The 19,595-nt window shown below is 36.6% G+C and overlaps 2 protein-coding genes across 7 annotated transcripts in view; both read left to right on the top strand.

The window, feature by feature from the left end:
• CALN1 (calneuron 1) overlaps nt 1–19,595 on the top strand; it is a 501,983-nt gene that overhangs the window by 24,450 nt on the left and 457,938 nt on the right. The gene's annotated exons all lie outside the window — the stretch shown is intronic.
• LOC112817557 (small ribosomal subunit protein eS4, X isoform-like) lies at nt 1,082–1,974 on the top strand. The gene has a single exon (XM_025864720.2). The coding sequence runs from the start codon at nt 1,091–1,093 to the stop codon at nt 1,883–1,885; it is 795 nt and encodes a 264-aa protein (XP_025720505.1). The 5' UTR covers nt 1,082–1,090; the 3' UTR covers nt 1,886–1,974.

The raw sequence follows: 19,595 nt of genomic DNA, 5'->3' as shown, positions 1-19,595 counted from the left end.
TCTCACATCTACGTACATAGAATTGCCTGTATTATTTCTTATCTTTTTTTTAACGTTTAGTAGATCTAGAGTGACATACTTCTTTCATTCCTGAAACAAGTAATTTGTGACCTCTCTCTTTTCTCCTTTTTCAGTCTTACTAGGGGATTGGCAATTTCATTATCTTCAATCAACAAGTTTCTGGTTTCATTGATTTTTCCTATTGTTTTTGTTTTCAATTTCACTGATTCCCCCTTGCTCTTTATTTCTTCTGCTTTTCTTTCCTCAGGAATGTTAAAGGAGAAGCTCATATTATTGGTTTGAGACTGTGTTTCTATTCTTTTTTTTTTTTTTTAAGATTTTATTTACTTATTTGACAGAGAGAGAGACAGCAAGAGAGGGAACACAAGCAGGGGGAGTGGGAGAGGGAAAGGCAGGCTTCCCGCCGAGCAGGGAACCCGATGCGGGGCTCGATCCCAGGACCCTGGGATCATGACCTGAGCCGAAGGCAGATGTTTAATGACTGAACCACCCAGGCGACCCTGTTTTTCTATTCTAATGTAACCATTTCATATTATGACTTCTCCTGTAACCACAGTTCCATCCTACAAATGCATTTTAAATTTTGTTTAGCTTAGGGGCGTCTAAATTAATTATACAATTAATTTAATTAATACAATTATTAATATATTTGCACTATGTCTATAATTTTATTGTTTGTTATGTGTTTATATCTTCTGCTTTTCACTCCTCTGTTATCCCTTCTTCCTTCTTTGGGTTATTTAAATGCTTTTTTAGTATTTCACTCTAACTTATCTATTATTTTTTACTGTATCTCTTGATATAATATTTCTGCTTTTGCTCTAGGAATTACAATACACATATCTAATTTTTTACAATCTAATTAGAATTCATATTTTTAAATTGTGTATATTAAAAATTGATTTATTGACATAAATGTTGCATAGCATAAAGTTCACAATTTTAAAGTATATAACTCAGTGGTTGATTGTATATTCACAGTGTTGTGCAACCAGCACAATTATCTTATTCCAGAACATTTCCATCACCCCAAACAGAAATCCTATACTTCCCAGTTCCCAGCGCAGCCATGGCTCGTGGTCCCAAGAAGCATTTGAAGCGTGTAGCAGCTCCAAAGCATTGGATGCTGGATAAACTGACTGGTGTGTTTGCTCCTCGCCCATCTACTGGTCCCCACAAGTTGAGAGAATGTCTCCCTCTCATCATTTTCCTAAGGAACAGACTTAAGTATGCCCTAACAGGAGATGAAGTAAAGAAGATCTGTATGCAGCGTTTTATTAAGATTGATGGCAAGGTCCGAACTGATATAACCTACCCTGCTGGTTTTATGGATGTCATCAGCATTGACAAGACTGGGGAGAATTTCCGTCTGATCTATGACACCAAGGGTCGCTTTGCTGTTCATCGGATAACACCTGAGGAGGCCAAGTATAAGTTGTGCAAAGTGCGAAAGATCTTTGTGGGGACAAAAGGAATCCCTCATCTGGTGACTCATGATGCTCACACCATCTGCTACCCTGATCCCCCCCTCATCAAGGTGAATGACACCATTCAGATTGATTTGGAGACTGGGAAGATTACTGATTTCATCAAGTTTGATACTGGTAATCTGTGTATGGTGACCGGGGGTGCCAACCTGGGAAGAATTGGTGTGATCACCAACAGAGAGAGACATCCTGGTTCGTTTGATGTGGTTCACGTGAAAGATGCCAATGGCAACAGCTTTGCCACCCGACTCTCCAACATTTTTGTTACTGGCAAAGGCAACAAACCGTGGATTTCTCTTCCCCATGGAAAGGGTATCCGCCTCACCATCGCTGAAAAGAGAGACAAGAGACTGGCTGCCAAACAGAGCAGTGGGTAAAATGGTCCCTAGGTGACGTGATTGGAAGACATTATATATACTTAATTAAACGTCATACAGCACAAAAAAAAAAAAAAAGAAAAAAGAAATCCTATACTTCCCATTTTTCTCTTCTCCCCATCCCATGGCTAATACTAATCTACATTTTGTCCATATGGATTTGTCTATTTTGGACCCTTTTTATAAGTTGGATCATACCATATGTGGTCTCCTGTGTCTGATTTCTTTCACTTAACATAATGTGTTCATGTTCAGCCATGTTGTAGGATGTATCAGTACTTCATTCCTTTTTTTGGCTAAATAATATTCCATTTTATGAATATACTATATTTTGTTTATCCATTCATTAGTTTATGGACACTTATGTTGTTTCCAATTTTTAGCTATTATGAATAATGCTACTACAAATATTTATGTATAAGTTTTTGTGCGAGCATATACTTCAGCTCTTTTTGTTTATCTTAGGAGTGAAATTGCTAGGCTGAGTGGTAATTCTATGTTTAACTTTCGAGGAACTTCCAACTTTTCCAAAGTGATTATATCATTTTACATTCCCACCAGCAATGTATATCCTTGCCAACACTTATTAATTTCATTATTATTTTTAAAAAATTTTTATTACTATTGCCATCCTAGTGGGTTTTGATCTCATTGTGGTTTTGATTTGCCTATTTCTAATGATTAAGGACGTTGACCATCTTTTCATATGCTTATTGACCACTTGTATATCTTCTTTGGAAATATAGCTATTTAAATTCTTTGCCCATTTTAAAATGGGTTATCTTTTGTTATTGAGTTTAAAGACTTATTTATATTCCAGATATCAGACCATTATCAGATATATGGTTTGCAAATATTTTCTCCCATTCTGTTGGTTGTCTTTCACTTTCTTGATATTGTCCTTTGATTCACAATAGTTGCTAATTTTGATGAAGTCCGACTGATCTGTTTATTTTGTTGCTTGTACTCCCTGTGTCATACTTAAGGAGCTATTGCCTAATCCAAGGCCATGAAGATTTACACCTATATTTCCCTCTAGGAGTTTTGTAGTTCTAGCCCTTATATTTAGATTTTTAATACATTTTGAGTTAATTTTTGTATATGGTGTGAAATATCAAATTTATTCTTTTGCATTATGAGTATCCAATTGTCCCAACATTTGCTGAAAAGACTCTTCTTTCCCCATTGAATGGTCTTGGGACCCTTGTCAAAAATCTGTTGACCACAAATATATGGGTTTTATTTCTGGACTCTCAGTTCTATTCCATTGCTGTGTATTTCTATCCTTATTCCTATTCCTACCCTGTTCTGATAATTGTACTTTTGTAGTAAGCTTTGCAATCAAAGAGTGAGTCTTCCAACTTTGTTCTCTTTTTCAAGATTGTTTGACAGGAGCGCCTGGGTGGCTCAGTTGGTTAAGCATCTGCCTTCAGCACAGGTCATGATCTTAGGGTGCTGGGATTGAGCCTCACATTGTTCTTCCTGCTCAGCAGGGAGTCTGTTTCTCCCTATCCCTCTGCCCCTACCCCTCTTGTGTGCTCTATTTCTCTCAAATCAATAAATTAAATCTTAGAAAAATTGTTTGGCTATTCAGGGTCCCTTGAAAATCCATATGAATTTTGAGATAAGCTTGTCCATTTTTGCAAAAAGGGAGCTGAAATTTTGATATAGATTTCATTGAATAGGTAGGTCAATTTGGGGATTATCATCCTTTAGTTCTTTACATATAGTTTCCCTTAACTCTTTGAACATTTTATAAATAGCTAATTTAAAGTCTTTGTGTATTAAGTCCAACATCTGGACTCCCTCAAAGACAGTTTCTATTGATTGTCTTTTTCTCTGTGGACCATATGGGCAATACGTTCTTCTTTATTTGAATGTCTTGTAATTTTTCTTAAATACTAGGCGTTTTTACTACTACTATTATAAAGGGATAATTTTGGAAACTAGATCCTCTTCCTAACCCCAGGATTTGTTGTTGCTGCTTGCTTTAGTTGTTGCTTTTATTTGTTTTGTGACTTATCTGAATTAATTTTGTAAAGTCTAGATACTTTGTCATGTGTAGCCACTGAAGTCTCTGTTCTGTTAATTTAATAGTTAGCTAATAATTGAGTAGAGATTTCCTTAAACTCTTGGAACCAAAAACATCTCCCAGTCTTTGTAAAGCAGCTCAGTTAGGGCATGTCTTTAACACTCAGTCAAAAAATTGATGACTATCATAGTCTTCACTTTCTGCCTGCATAAAGCCTAAAGGTCGGCCAGAGTTGAGTACTTAGGGCCTTCCCAGGGCTTTCCCGAGCATGCCCACAGCCCTGGGAATGCATATTGTCCTCTAAATTCTTAGGAATATGTTAGAGTTTTTCAAAAGTCCTTTTCTCCCCAAGTATCTAATTTCCCAGGCTTTCCTCCCAAATTTTTTTGGTTAGTCTATTGTTTAGCCCAATTGTTTCCCCTTGGCTCAGGCAGCAGTGACTAAAATATTTGCCTGTCAATGTTTTCAACTAATGTCCCCTGAGGAGTGGCATGAGCACAAGGCAACCAAGTTAGGTGAGATAAAATCAAGTCTTTTGAGCCATCAGACAGGTCAAAACAAAATAATTACAAGTATTTGTGAATGAGGTCCATTCTGCTATCTCTACTACCAGTGCCGGGAATGTGGACTGTCATTTTCAGGGCTACTAATTATCTGGAGGACAGAGACTAGAATAAGTTAACATACTCCAAAACTCATTGTTTTTACCAAGATGCAACTATTTTTTTCTTGAGTAAGTGGGTTTTTGGGTTTCCACAAGCTTTTGGCTAATTTCTAGATATCCAAGAAAGTTCATTCTGACTTTTTTTGGCCAGTTTAAAAAAATTACTTTTTTGGAGTAACAGAATTTTAGAGTTCCCTATTCTGTCATTTTCACTGATGTCACTTGCTGTTTTATCACTTCAAGTAGAATGTAGAAATCTTACCACCACATAGGTCCCTTTATATTCCTCTTTTCTGTTATAGTTGTCTTATACATTACTTCTACATACATTGGGACCCCATCAAATAATGTTACAGTTTTAAATTTCACCCATTAAGCATATTTCAAGAGAAGAATAGTCTGTCACACTAACCCCAATATTTACCATTCTATTGTTTTTCTTCATTCTCAATGTTCTAAGTTTCTTTTTTGTATCATTTACCTTCTATCTGAAGGACTTCTTTTAGCAATTCTTTTAGAGAAGTTTTGCTGGCAAGAAATTCTCATTGCTTTCCTGCATTTAAGAATTTTATTTCACCTTCATTCCTGAAGGATATTTTTACTGTATATAGAAATCTTTGTCAATAATTCTTTTCTCTCAGCACTTCAAAAGTATTATTCTATTTTCTTCTGGCCTCATGATTTCTCATGAGAAATCCAGTTACGTGATTCAAACTGTTTTCCTACAAGCAATGCACCATAGTCTTCTGTCGGATTTCAAGATTCTTTTTACTTAGGACAGCTGGGTGGCTCAGCCGTTAAGCGTCTGCCTTTGGTTCATGTCATGATCCCAGGGTCCTGGGATAGAGCCCCGAGTGGGGCTCCCTGCTCCGAGGGGAGTCTTCTTCTCCCTCTCCCTCTGCTGCTCCCCCTGTTTGTCCCCCCTCCTTTCTGTCAAATAAATAAATAAAATCCTTTTTGAAAAGATTCTTTTTTCTTTGCCTTAGTTCTCAGCAATGTATGATGTGTTTGGCGTGGATTTCTTTGGCTTTATCCTATTGCAGTTCTCTGAAAGTCTTGGACCTATATAGGTTTGTATCTTTCACCAAATTTGGGAAGTTTTCAGCCATTATGTCTTTAAATACTTTTTCTGTACCACACTCTTTTTCCTCTCCCTTAGGACTCTGGTAACATGCCTTTTAGTATTGTCCCATGGGCCTTTTGGGCTCTGTTCACTTTTTTTCAAACTTTTTTTTTCTGTGTTGTTCAGATTTCTAAAGTTCTTCCTTCAGGTTCTCTGGCTCTTTCCTTTTCTATCTCATGTGGAGCTCATCCTGTGTGTTTTCATTTTGTACTTTTAAGTTTTGAAATTTCCTTTGGCTATTCTTTATATCTTCTTTTTCTTTGCTGAGACTTTCTTTCCATTCTTTCCAAAAGTTTTTGGCCTTATTTGGAGTATTGTATGATAGCTGCTTTAAAGTATGTGTAAAGTATAAAGATAATTCCAATATCCATGTCCTCCTGGCATTGACATGTGTTTGGTTATCTTTTTCCAAGCAAGTATAGCTTTTCCTGTTTTGTTGTATTTTGAGAATTTATGATTATATCCTGGACATTTGGAATATTTTGCCATGTGACTCAGGGTCTTATTTATATATTATGGACAATGTTGACTGTGTGTGTGTGCGCGCACACACGCACGCACATGCTAGCAGGCAATCAGCCTGGTTGAGTTTATGCCTCCCATTCTGATTGGTTGGAATTCCAATTTCAGTTAAATTTTCAAAGCCTTTGCATTCCTATTCAGATCTGCCCTGAATAGGGCAGATCTATTTCTATTCATATCTGTGTGTGTACGTGCACATGCACACACATGCTAGCAGGCAATCAGCCTGGTTGGGTTTATGCCTCCCATTTATATTGGTTGGAATTCCAATTTCAGTTAAGTTTTCAAAGCCTTTGCATCCTATTCAGATCTGTCCCATTTGAGTGACGCCAGTGGCTAGTTTGACACATGGGCTCTTATCTAACCCATTGTTCCATTCTCAAAGTCTCTATATACTTGTTAGGGTCAGATCAATCTACTCATATGGGGTTGAGACCAGAAGTTTATAAACAATTTACAGTAGTCACCTTAGCAAAGTTTCCTCATTCATGATCTTATCAGCACTTTTCATTTTCCAGGTACTCTCTGTTTTGGTCCTCCAACTAGAAAGCTACAAATTTTATTACCTCAATCTACTGTACCCTTTCTACAGTTGCACTTGTGTCAGACAAGCAAAAGGAGGACAGAGGAAGACAAGACACAATGGAGGTCCTTACAACCCTTTTGGGACCACATATTATCCGGTCAGAGAGGAAGGTTTTCCCTCCTCTGAGTTGTAGGCTCCTACTGTCTCTCATTGCCCCTACTGCTTTTGCTTTTATGGATTGTTTGAGGGCTGAGATGCAAGAAAATAGAGAAAAAAATTAAAAAAGAAATGATGGTGAATTTCATCTTCTTTCTTTTAGGAAATCACCTCCCCATGCATTAAGTCAGAGCTTGAGGCATCTCCTGGAATCTTCTGTGTTGTGCTAATTCTCACAAGTTTCAGACTTCCCTAAGTTCAGGCCTGGAAATACCAGAAGAAAATAATGATAAACTCATCACTAGTGGATGGTCCTTTGAATTCTCATGTTCTTCTCCAATCTGCCTGTTAGTAGTTGTTTTTAGAGTCCTCAATTAGCTGCTCCATGCATTCTGCCCTGATTTTACACTGCATTCAGTGGGATATATATTGGGCTCAGTATGCTTATTTCATCTTACCCAGAAGTGGAAGCCTGGTCAGTTGACTTTTTAGCAAAAGTGCAAAAACAATTTAATAGTGAAAGCATAGTTTGTCAATAAAACTTGTTGAAATGCCTGGATAGCTACATATATATATATATATATATATATATATATATCCACGTACAAACATCCACACTTCAATCATACATTTCACCATATTCAAAACTTAACTCATAATGAATCTTGGACCTAAATGTAAAGCATAAAATTATAAAACTTCTAAGAGAAAACTTTTTTTTCTCTTCTTTAAATTTTTTATTGTTATGTTAAGCACCATACATTACATCATTATTTTGTGATGTAGTGTTCCATGATTCATTGTTTGTGCATAACACCCAGTGCTCCACGCAGAACATGCCCTCTTTAATACCCATCACCAGGCGAGAGAAAACTTTTGTGACCTTGGGTTAGGCAAATATTTAAAAAATACGATCCCAAAAGTATGATTCCTAAAAGAACAACTTCATAAAGTAGACTTCATCAAAATTAAGAATTTTCTCTTTGAAAGATACTGTTAAGAGGATGAAAAAATGAGCCACAGACAGAGTGGAAATATTTGTAAATCACATATCTTATAAAGGACTTGTATTCAAAACATATAAAGAGCTCTCTAAATTCAACTAAAAAACTCAACATAAAATGGGTAAAAAATATGAACAGATAATTTACCAAAGAAGATATACAGTTTGCAAATAAACCCCTGAGAAGATAGCTAATATCATTAACCATTAAGGAAATGCAAATCAAAAATACAATGAGATGCTATCATGTACCTATTAAAATGTCTAAAATTAAAATGACTTAACTATACCAAGAGATGGTGAGAAAGTAGAGCCACTGGAATGCTCATATACTGCTAGTGGGAGTGTAAAATGGTACAACCACTTTGCATAATTGGCAGTTCTTTAAACAGTTAAACATACATATTAATACATTCTAAATACAACCATTGTATGACCTGCCATTCCACCTCTAGGTATTTAATCAATATAAATGAAAGCATGTGTTCATGCAAAGATTCAAACATGACTGCTCATTGCAACTTTATTTATAATAGTCAAAAACTGGAAGTAACCTAAATGTCCATCAACGGTTAGTAGATTAATAAATTATGGTATATTCACACAATGAAATACTATTCAGTGAACTATTGTTACATACAAAATTATGGGTGCATTTCAAAATATTATGCTGAAATAAAGAAGCCAGACAACAAAAATGCATACACTAAAATTCTATTTCTATAAAATTCTGGAAAAAAACTATAATGATTCCTATGGGAGAGGGGAGAGGATGAAAGAAGTGGAGGGAAGAGATATGAGGAAACTTTTGGAGGCAATGGATATGTTTATCATCTTGATTGTGGTGATGGCTTCACAGGTATATACATGTATTAAAACTTATTAAATTGTATGCTTTATATGCAGTTTAACATATGTCAATTACACTTCAATAAGCTTATTTTTAAAATGGGTTTTTACATCATTCTCTGTGATTGTGAAATCGGCAGAAATTCCCCCAGTTCTTTGGTTTATGGTTAAAGTGCTATTTCACACATTGTCTATTTGTGTAAATTCATGAGTTCATTAATGGTCATTTGGGAAGAAGCATATTGATCACTTTACATCTACTTCCATCATGTTTGACTGTTTTCTAGCTCTTATCTTTGTCACTTCATTTATCCCGCTTTCTCATTTTGTTTATTGTTCTTTTTGAGTTGAATGTTCAGTAAATTTAACTTCTATTCCTTCAGTTAAATTGTGTTTTCCTGTATAGAACTGTATCTACTGATACAGACAGATAAGAGAAGGAAGCCAAAGTCATGCTTGACCCCCCTCTCCAAATAAGAACCCTACTGACCTTTTTGCCAACATCCTTCCTGACATCTTCCTGTCCATGTATACAGTTTGTGTGTATGTTTGTATACGTGTGTGTATGCAGGAAAGTACACAACTCGTAAGTGTACAGATTACCATGAACTAAACGTACCCGTGTAACCAGCACTCAGTTAACAGAACATTGCCAGCGTCTCAGAAGACATTTTCATACCCACTGCCAATCACAACCCTCTCCCCATCAACCCAAGGATAACTACTGTCTTGACTTCTTTTTTTTTTTTAAAAAAAGATTTATTTATTTATTTTAGAGAGGGAGAGGGGCAGAGGGAGAGGAAGACAGAGTATCTCAAGCAGACTCCCCACTGAGCATGGAGCCCAAGGTGCTCAGTGCTTGATCTCACAACCCTGAGATCATGACCTGAACTGAAATCAAGAGTTGGATGCTTAACCAACAGCCCTCCAGGTGCCCCTCTGCTGTCTTGACTTTTAATGACATAGATTACTTTTGCCAGATTTTAAATTTTATTTAAATGTAATCATGAGGGGCACCTGGGTGGCTCAGTTGTTAAGTGTCTGGCTCAGGTCATGATCTCAGGGTCCTGAGATCAAGACCCGCATCACGTTCCCTGCTCGTCGGGAAGCCTGCTTGTCCCTCTCCCACTCCCCCTGCTTGTGTTCCCTCTCTTGCTGTGTCTCTCTCTGTCAAATAAATAAATAAAATCTTTAAAAATAAATGTAATCATGAAGCATATATTCTGCTTTATCTGTCTTCTTTCACTCAGCATTATATTTATGAGGCTCTTCTGTATGGTTTTAGGGGGTTTTAGTTCATTCACTATTGTAGAGCTATATTATCTCTCTGCTATGTGAATATATCATAATTTATTTATCAATTTTATTGTTGATAGGCATTTGAGTGGTTTCCAGTTTGAGGCTATTATGAGTAGTTCTGCTATAAATATTCTAGTGCATGTCTTTTGTGCGTATATGAATACTGTTTTATTGTTTATATATTTAAGAGAGAAATTGCTGGGTCATATACATGCAATTAAGATGCATCTAACTTTAAGTGCTGTTATACTAGACAAACTATTTTGTAACTTGACTTGAGCACTGAACAATAAGTCATAGGCATATTTACATGTCAATTAATAATATTAACTATGTGAATGTACCATGCTTTAATCATTTAGTTGTTTATTGATGGGCATTTGCTTTGCTTCCAATTTTTCATTAATATGAGCAAGAAAATACTCCATATCCTTATAAACATATCTCTGTTCAATTGACTGGTTATCATTTTAGGATAAATGCTTAAAACTGGAATTGCTGCATCTAAGGGTATGCCCATGTGCTTATAAATTTTGATACACATTGTCCAACTCATTTTTGAAAGGAGGTACAATTTACAATCTCACCAACATTGACTAAGAGGGAACATTTTTCTATGTCCCCACTCCCACTGGATTTTATGCATATTTTTAAACTCTTGTCAGTCTGATGGAATAACCTTACATCTTTGCATTAAGTTATATTTCTTTCTCTCTCTCTCTTTTTGAGGGAGAGTGAGAGAGCACGTGCATGAGGCGGAGAGAAAGAGGGAGAGAGAGAATCTTAAGCAGGTTCCATGCCCATCATGGAGCCCAACATAGGGCTTGATCTCCCCAGGTTGAGATCATAACCTGAGCTGAAATCAAGAGTTGGACGCTTAAGCAACTGAGCCATCCAGGTGCTCCCCCTAATAGTTTTTCAATTGATTTGGTATTAGGTTATTTGTTGCATGATGATACATTACAAATATTTTCACCATGGATTATACTCTGTCATTATTAGATGACTCTCCTTGTCCTATTTAAACATTTTCATCTTGAATTCAATTTTGTCTGATATTTAAATTGTGAGCTTTCTTTTTTTTTAATTGAAGTATAATTGACATAGAACATTATATTAATTTCAGGTGCACAACATAGTGATTTGATATTTGTATACGTAGGGAAATAATCACCATAAGTCTAGTTACCATCTGTCACCATCCAAAGATACAAAGATTTACTCTCTTAACAACTTTCATATGCAATACAATATTATTGACTATAGTCACCATGCTGTGACACATTACACCCCATGGCTTACTTATTTTATAACTGGAAGTTTGTACCTCTTGATCCCCATTTCACCTACCCCTAAATTAGCAAGCACTAATCTGTTCTCTGTATCTAGGAGGTTTGTTTGTTTTGTTTGTTCATTTGTTTTTGTTTTGGGTTCCACATACAAGTGAAACCATACAGCATGTGTCTTTCTCTGTCTGACTTATTTCACTTAGCATAATACCATCAAGGGCCAGCCACGTTGTTGCAAATGGCAACATTTCATCCTTTTTTGTGGCTGACTAGGATTCCATTGAATAATATATCACATTTGTATCCATTCATCTATCAGTAGACCCTTAGATTGCTTCCATATCTTAGCTATTGTAAATGAGTTTGCAATGAACATAGGGGTGCATATATCTTTTCAAATTAGTCTATTTATTTTCTTCAGATAAATACCAGAAGTGGAATTGCTGGATAATATGGTAGTTCTATTTTCAATTTTTTGAGGAACCTCCATACTGTTTTCCATAGTGGCTTCACCAATTTACATTCCCACCAACAGTGCACAAGTGTTCCCCTTTCTCCACATTCTTGCCAATGCTTGTTATTTCTTGTCTTTTTGATAATAGCCATTCTGACAGGTATGAGGTGAGATGTCATTGTGGTTTTGATTTGCATTTCCTTGATGAGTCGTGCGTGAGGATCTTTTCATGTTCCTGTCAGTCATCCATATATCTTCTTTGGAAAAATGTCTATTCATGTCTTCTGCCCCTTTTTCAGTCCAATTGTTTGGGGTTTGTTGTTACTGAGTTGTAGGAGTTCTGTATATATTTTAGATATTAACCCCTTATCAGATATATGATTTCAGATATCAGATATATCAGCTTCTCCTGTTTAGTAGGTTGCTTTTCCATTTTGTTGATGTTTTCCTTCACTGTTCAGATGCTTTTTAGTTAGATGTAATCCCATTTGTTTATTTTAGCTTTTGTTACCCTTGCCTTTGGAGTCAGATTAAAAAAAAAAAAAATCACTTCCAGTACTGATGTCAACAAAGAGCTTACCCTGTATGTTTTCTTCTAAGAGTTTTACAGTTTCAGGTCTTATATTCAAGTCTTTAATCCATTTTGAGACAATTTTTGTGTATGGTGTAAGATAATGATTCAGTTTCATTCTTTTGCATGTAGCTAACTAGTTTTCCCAACACAATTTATTGAAGAGACTGTCCTTTTCCCATATTTTTGCCTTCTTTGTCATAAGTTAATTGACCATATATGCATGGGTTTATTTCTGGGCTCTCTATTCTGTTCCACTAATCTATGTGTCTGTTTTTATGCTAATACCAATACTGTTTTGATTATTATAGCTTTTGTAATACAGTGTGAAATCAGAAAGTATGATACCTCCATATTTCTTTTTTCTCAAGATCAACTTAACTGTTTAGCATCTTTTGTGGTCCCATACAAATTTTAGGATTGTTTGTTCTATTTCTGTGGAGAATGTCATTGGAATTTTGATAGGAATTGCATTAAATCTGTAGATTGCCTTGGGAAATAGGGGCATTTTTAACAATATTAATTATTTTAATCCATGAGCATTAAATATTTTTCCACTTATTTGTGTTTTTCTTCAATTTCTTTCCTCAATGTCTTCTAGTTTTTAGTGTACAGGTCTTCAACCTCCTCAGTTAAATTTATTTCTAGGTATTTTGTTCTTTTTGATGCAGTCGTAAATGGGATTGTTTCCTTAATTTCTCTTTCTGTTTGTTAGCTGTTAGTGTATAGAAATGCAACAAATTTTGTGTATTGATTTTGTACCCTGCAAATTTATTGAATTTGTTTATTAGTTCTAATAGATTTTTTAGGTGGAGTCTTTGCAGTTTTCTATATACAAAATCAAGTTTTCTGCAAATACTAACCATTTTACTTCTTCCTTTCTGATTTAGATCACTTTTATTTCTTTTTCCTGCATAATTGATCTGGTTAGGATTTCCAATACTATGTTGAATATAAGTGGTGAGAGTGGGCATCCTTGTCTTGTTTCTGATCTTAAAGGAAGGGTTTTCAACTTTTTGCTGTTGAATAAGCTAACTGTGCGCTTGTCATATAGGGCTTTTATTATGTTGAGTTACATTTCATCTATACCCACATTGTTGGGAGTTTTACCATAAGTGGATGTTGAATTTTGTCAAATGCTTTTTCTTTATCTCTTCAGATGATGATATGGTTTTTATCCTTCATTTTGATAATGTGGTGTTTTCATGTTGATTGATTTGTAGATGTTAAATCATCTTTGTATCACTAGAATAAATCCCGTTTGATCATGGTGAATGATCCCTTTAACGTATTGGTAAATTCAGTTTGCTAATATTTTGTTGAGGATTTTTGCATCTATGCCCATCAGGGATATTGGCCTGTACTTTTTTTTTTTTAATTTTTTTATTGTTATGTTAATCACCATATATTACATCATTAGTTTTTGGTGCAGTGTTCCATGATTCATTGTTTGTTCATAACACCCAGTGCTCCATGCAGAACGTGCCCTCCTCAATACCCATCACCAAGATAACCCATCCCCCTCCCCCCTCCCCTCTAGAACCCTCAGTTTGTTTTTCAGAGTCCATCCTCGCTCATGGTTCGTCTCCCCCTCTGACATACTCCCCTTTTCTTCCTCTCCTGTTATCTTCTTCTTTTTCTTTTTTCTTAAAATATGTTGCGTTATTTGTTTCAGAAGTACAGATCTGTGATTCAACAGTCTTGCACAATTCACAGCGCTCACCGTAGCACATACCCTCCCCAATGTCTATCACCCAGCCACCCCATCCCTCCCACCCCCAACCACTCCAGTAACACTCAGTTTGTTTCCTGAGATTAAGAATTCCTCATATCAGTGAGGTCATGTGATACATGTCTTTCTCTGATTGACTTATTTCACTCAGCATAACACCCTCCAGTTCCATCCACGTCGTTGCAAATGGCAAGATCTCATTCCTTTTGATGGCTGCATAATATTCCATTGTGTATATATACCACCTCTTCTTTATCCATTCATCTGTCGATGGGCATCTTGGCTCTTTCCACAGTTTGGCTATTGTGGACATTGCTGCTATAAACATTGGGGTACACGTACCCCTTCGGGTCCCTACATTTGTATCTTTGGGGTGAATACCCAGTAGTGCAATTGCTGGATCGAACGGTAGCTCTAATTTCAACTGTTTGAGGAACCTCCATACTGTTTTCCAGAGTGGTTGCACCAGCTTGCATTCCCACCAACAGTGTAGGAGGGTTCCCCTTTCTCCACATCCCCGCCAACATCTGTCGTTCTTGACTTGTTAATTTTAGCCATTCTGACGGGTGTGAGGTGGTATCTCATTGAGGTTTTGATTTGGATTTCCCTGATGCTGAGCGATGTTGAGCACTTTTTCATGTGCCTGTTGGCCATTTGGATGTCTTCTTTGGAGAAATGTCTGTTCATGTCTTCTGCCCATTTCTTGATTGGATTATTTGTTCTTTGGGTGTTGAGTTTGATAAGTTCTTTATAGATTTTGGATACTAGCCCTTTATCTGATATGTCATTTGCAAATATTTTCTCCCATTCTGTCAGTTGTCTTTTGGTTTTGTGGACTGTTTCTTCTGCTGTGCAAAAGCTTTTTATCTTGATGAAATCCCAATAGTTCATTTTTGCCCGGGCTTCCCGTGCCTTTGGCGATGTTTCTAGGAAGAAGTTGCTGCGGCTAAGGTCGAAAAGGTTGCTACCTGTGTTCTCCTTTAGGATTTTGATGGACTCCTGCCTCACGTTTAGGTCTTTCAACCATTTGGAGTCTATTTTTGTGTGTGGTGTAAGGAAATGGTCCAGTTTCATTCTTCTGCATGTGCCTGTCCAATTTTCCCAACACCATTTGTTGAAGAGACTGTCTTTTTGCCATTGGACATTCTTTCCTGCTTTGTCAAAAATAAGTTGACCATAGAGTTGAGGGTCCATTTCTGGGCTCTCGATTCTGTTCCATTGATCTATGTGTCTGTTTTTGTGCCAGTACCAAACTGTCTTGATGATGACAGCTTTGTAATAGAGCTGGAAGTCCGGAATTGTGATGCTGCCAGCTTTGCTTTTCTTTTTCAGTATTCCTCTGGCTATTCTGGGTCTCTTCTGGTTCCATACAAATTTTAAGATTATTTGTTCCATTTCTTTGAAAAAAGTGGATGGTATTTTGATGGGGATTGCATTGAATGTGTAGATTGCTCTAGGTAGCATTGACATCTTCACAATGTTGATTCTCCCAATCCATGAGCATGGAACGTTTTTCCATTTCTTTGTGTCTTCTTCAATTTCTTTCCTGAGTATTTTATAGTTTTCTGAGTACAGATCCTTTGCCTCTTTGGTTAGATTTATTCCTAGGTATCTAATGGTTTTGGGTGCAATTGTAAATGGGATAGACTCCTTGATTTGTCTCTCTTCTGTCTTGTTGTTGGTGTATAGGAATGCCACTGATTTCTGTGCATTGATTTTATATCCTGCTACTTTACTGAATTCCTGTATGAGTTCTAGCAGTTTTGGGGTGGAGTCTTTTGGGTTTTCCACATACAGTATCATATCATCTGCAAAGAGTGAGAGTTTGACTTCCTCTTTGCCGATTTGGATGCCTTTGATTTCTTTTTGTTGTCTGATTGCTGTGGCTAGGACTTCTAATACTATGTTGAATAGCAGTGGTGAGAGTGGACATCCCTGCCGCGTTCCTGACCTTAGGGGAAAAGCTCTCAGCCTTTCCCCATTGAGAATGATATTCGCTGTAGGTTTTTCATAGATGGCTTTTATGATATTGAGGTATGTACCCTCTATCCCTATACTCTGAAGAGTTTTGATCAAGAAAGGATGTTGTACTTTGTGAAATGCTTTTTCTGCATCTATTGAGAGGATCATATGATTCTTGCTCTTTCTTTTGTTAATGTATTGTATCACGTTGATTGATTTGCAGATGTTGAACCAGGCTTGCAGCCCAGGAATAAATCCCACTTGGTCATGGTGAATACTTCTTTTAATGTACTGTTGGATCCTATTGGCTAGTATTTTGGTGAGAATTTTTGCATCCATGTTCATCAAGGATATTGGTCTGTAATTCTCTTTTTTGATGGGGTCTTTGTCTGGTTTTGGGATCAAGGTAATGCTGGCCTCATAAAATGAGTTTGGAAGTTTCCCTTCCATTTCTATTTTTTGGAACAGTTTCAGGAGAATAGGTATTAATTCTTCTTGAAATGTCTGATAGAATTCCCCTGGGAAGCCATCTGGCCCTGGGCTTTTGTTTCTGGGGAGATTTTTGATGACTGTTTTAATTTCCTTAGTGGTTATAGGTCTGTTCAGGTTTTCTATTTCTTCCTGGTTCAATTTTGGTAGTTGATACATCTCTAGGAATGCACCCATTTCTTCCAGGTTCTCTAATTTGCTGGCATAGAGTTGCTCATAATATGTTCTTATAATTGTTTGTATTTCTTTGGTGTTGGTTGTGATCTCTCCTCTTTCATTCATGATTTTGTTGATTTGGGTCATTTCTCTTTTCTTTTTGATCAGTCTGGCCAGGGGTTTATCAATCTTGTTAATTCTTTCAAAGAACCAGCTCCTAGTTTCGTTGATCTGTTCTACTGTTCTTTTGGTTTCTAGTTCATTGATTTCTGCTCTGATCTTTATGATTTCTCTTCTCCTGCTGGGTTTAGGCTTTATTTGCTGTTCTTTCTCCAGCTCCTTTAGGTGGAGGGTTAGGTTGTGTATTTGAGACCTTTCTTGTTTCTTGAGAAAGGCTTGTATTGCTATATACTTTCCTCTCAGGACTGCCTTTGCTGTATCCCAAAGATTTTGAACAGTTGTGTTTTCATTTTCATTGGTTTCCATGAATTTTTTTAATTCTTCTTTAATTTCTTGGTTGACCCATTCATTCTTTAGTAGGATGCTCTTTAGCCTCCATGTATTTGAGTTCTTTCCGACTTTCCTCTTGTGATTGAGTTCTAGTTTCAAAGCATTGTGGTCTGAAAATATGCAGGGAATGATCCCAATCTTTTGGTACCGGTTGAGACCTGATTTGTGACCTAGAATGTGATCAATTCTGGAGAATGTTCCATGGGCACTAGAGAAGAATGTGTATTCCATTGCTTTGGGATGGAATGTTCTGAATATGTCTGTGAAGTCCATTTGGTCCAGTGTGTCATTTAAAGTCTTTATTTCCTTGTTGATCTTTTGCTTAGATGATCTGTCCATTTCAGTCAGGGGGGTGTTAAAGTCCCCCACTATTATTGTATTGTTGTCAATGTGTTTCTTTGCTTTTGTTATTAATTGCCTTATATAATTGGCTGCTCCCATGTTCGGGGCATAGATATTTACAATTGTTAGATCTTCTTGTTGGATAGACCCTTTAAGTAGGATATAGTGTCCTTCCTCATCTCTTATTACAGTCTTTGTTTTAAAATCTAGTTTGTCTGATATAAGGATTGCCACCCCAGCTTTCTTTTGGTGTCCATTAGCATGGTAAATGGTTTTCCACCCCCTCACTTTCAATCTGGGGGTGTCTTTGGGTCTAAAATGAGTCTCTTGCAGACAGCATATTGATGGGTCTTGTTTTGTAATCCAATCTGATAGCCTGTGTCTTTTGATTGGGGCATTGAGCCCATTTACATTCAGGGTAACTATTGAAAGGTATGAATTTAGTGCCATTGTATTACCTGTAAGGTGACTGTTAACTGTCTGTTGTCTGTGTTCGTTTCTGCTCTTTGCTGCTTTTAGGTTCTCTCTTTGCTTAGAGGACCCCTCTCAATATTTCTTGGAGGGCTGGTTTTGTGTTTGCAACTTCCTTTAGTTTTTGTTTGTTCTGGAAGCTTTTTATCTCTCCTTCTATTTTCAATGAGAGCCTAGCTGGATATAGTATTCTTGGCTGCATATTTTTGTCGTTTAGTGCTCTGAAGATATCTTGCCAGTCCTTTCTGGCCTGCCAGGTCTCTGTGGATAGGTCTGTTGCCAATCTAATGTTTCTACCATTGTAGGTTACATATCTCTTCTCCCGAGCTGCTTTCAGGATTTTCTCTTTGTCTCTTGAGACTCGTAAGTTTTACTATTAGATGTCGGGGTGTTGACCTATTATTATTGATTTTGAGAGGGGTTCTCTGTGCCACCTGGATTTTAATGCCTGTTTCCTTCCTCACATTAGGGAAGTTCTCTGCTATAATTTGTTCCAATATACCTTCTGCCCCTCTCTCTCTCTCTTCTTCTTCTGGGATCCCAATTATTCTAATGTTGTTTCGTCTTATCGTATCACTTATCTCTCGAATTCTGCCCTCGATCCTGTAATTGTTTCTCTCTCTTTTTCTCAGCCTCTTTATTTTCCATCATTTGGTCTTCTATATCGCTGATTCTCTCTTCTGCCTCATTTATCCTAGCAGTTAGTGCCCCCATTTTGGATTGCACCTCATCAATAGCCTTTTTGATTTCGATTTGGTTAGATTTTAGTTCTTTTATTTCTCCAGAAAGGGTTTCTCTAATAACTTCCACGCTTTTTTCAAGCCCAACTAGTATCTCTAAAGTCATGATTCTGAACTCTAGGTCCGACATCGTACTAATGTCCGTATTGAGTAGGTCCCTGGCTGACGGTACTACCTCTTGTTCTTTTTGCTGAGGTGATTTCTTTCGTCTTGTCATTTTGTCCAGAGGAGAATAGATGAATGAGAGAACAAAATGCTAACAGGTTTACAACGTCCCCAGCAAATATACTGTATACAAATCAGAAAAGACCTGAAACCAGGGGAAAAGAAAGGGAAAGAAAGAAAAAAGAAAGAGAAAAAAAAAAGAAAAAAAAGGAAAAAAAAGGATAAAAACAAAAACAGAACAATACAAAAAAAGCAGAATGTGATCAAATATGATCAGGCTAGTGCATAGATCAGTGCCACACACTAGATTTTAGGTGTATTTTGGTCTGTTAGAAAAAAGTGCCTCCTAAAATTTTAAAGGAAGAAAGACATATATGTACAAAATAAGGGTTGATACAATGAAGGGATGGAAGATGACTGTAAAGATGAAAATTATAAAAGATTTTATAAAAGGACTTGGTGAGATAAGTTGTTTGAAAAAGGAAAGAAGATTTAAGAAAAAAAAAAAGGAAAAAGGGAGAGAATGTGATAAGGCAGGAGACTAGAACAAAGCCATACACTAGTGATTTAGGGTATATTTTGATCTGTTAGAAGAAACTGTACCCCAAAATTTTAAAGAGAGAACAACTTATATATATATGCCAAAAATAAGGGT

Source organism: Callorhinus ursinus, unplaced genomic scaffold (assembly GCF_003265705.2).
Source record: "Callorhinus ursinus isolate GAN/ISIS: 27379988/994484 unplaced genomic scaffold, GSC_fseal_2.0 scaffold55, whole genome shotgun sequence".
Lineage (NCBI taxonomy): Eukaryota > Metazoa > Chordata > Mammalia > Carnivora > Otariidae > Callorhinus > Callorhinus ursinus.
The sequence above is the reverse complement of the archived record's forward strand: the minus strand, read 5'-3'. Positions and strand labels throughout refer to the sequence as shown.

What these genes read in the sequence shown, in the direction of transcription:
- LOC112817557 (XM_025864720.2), top strand. Translation starts at nt 1,091, where the DNA reads ATGGCTCGTGGTCCCAAGAAGCATTTGAAGCGTGTAGCAGCTCCAAAG.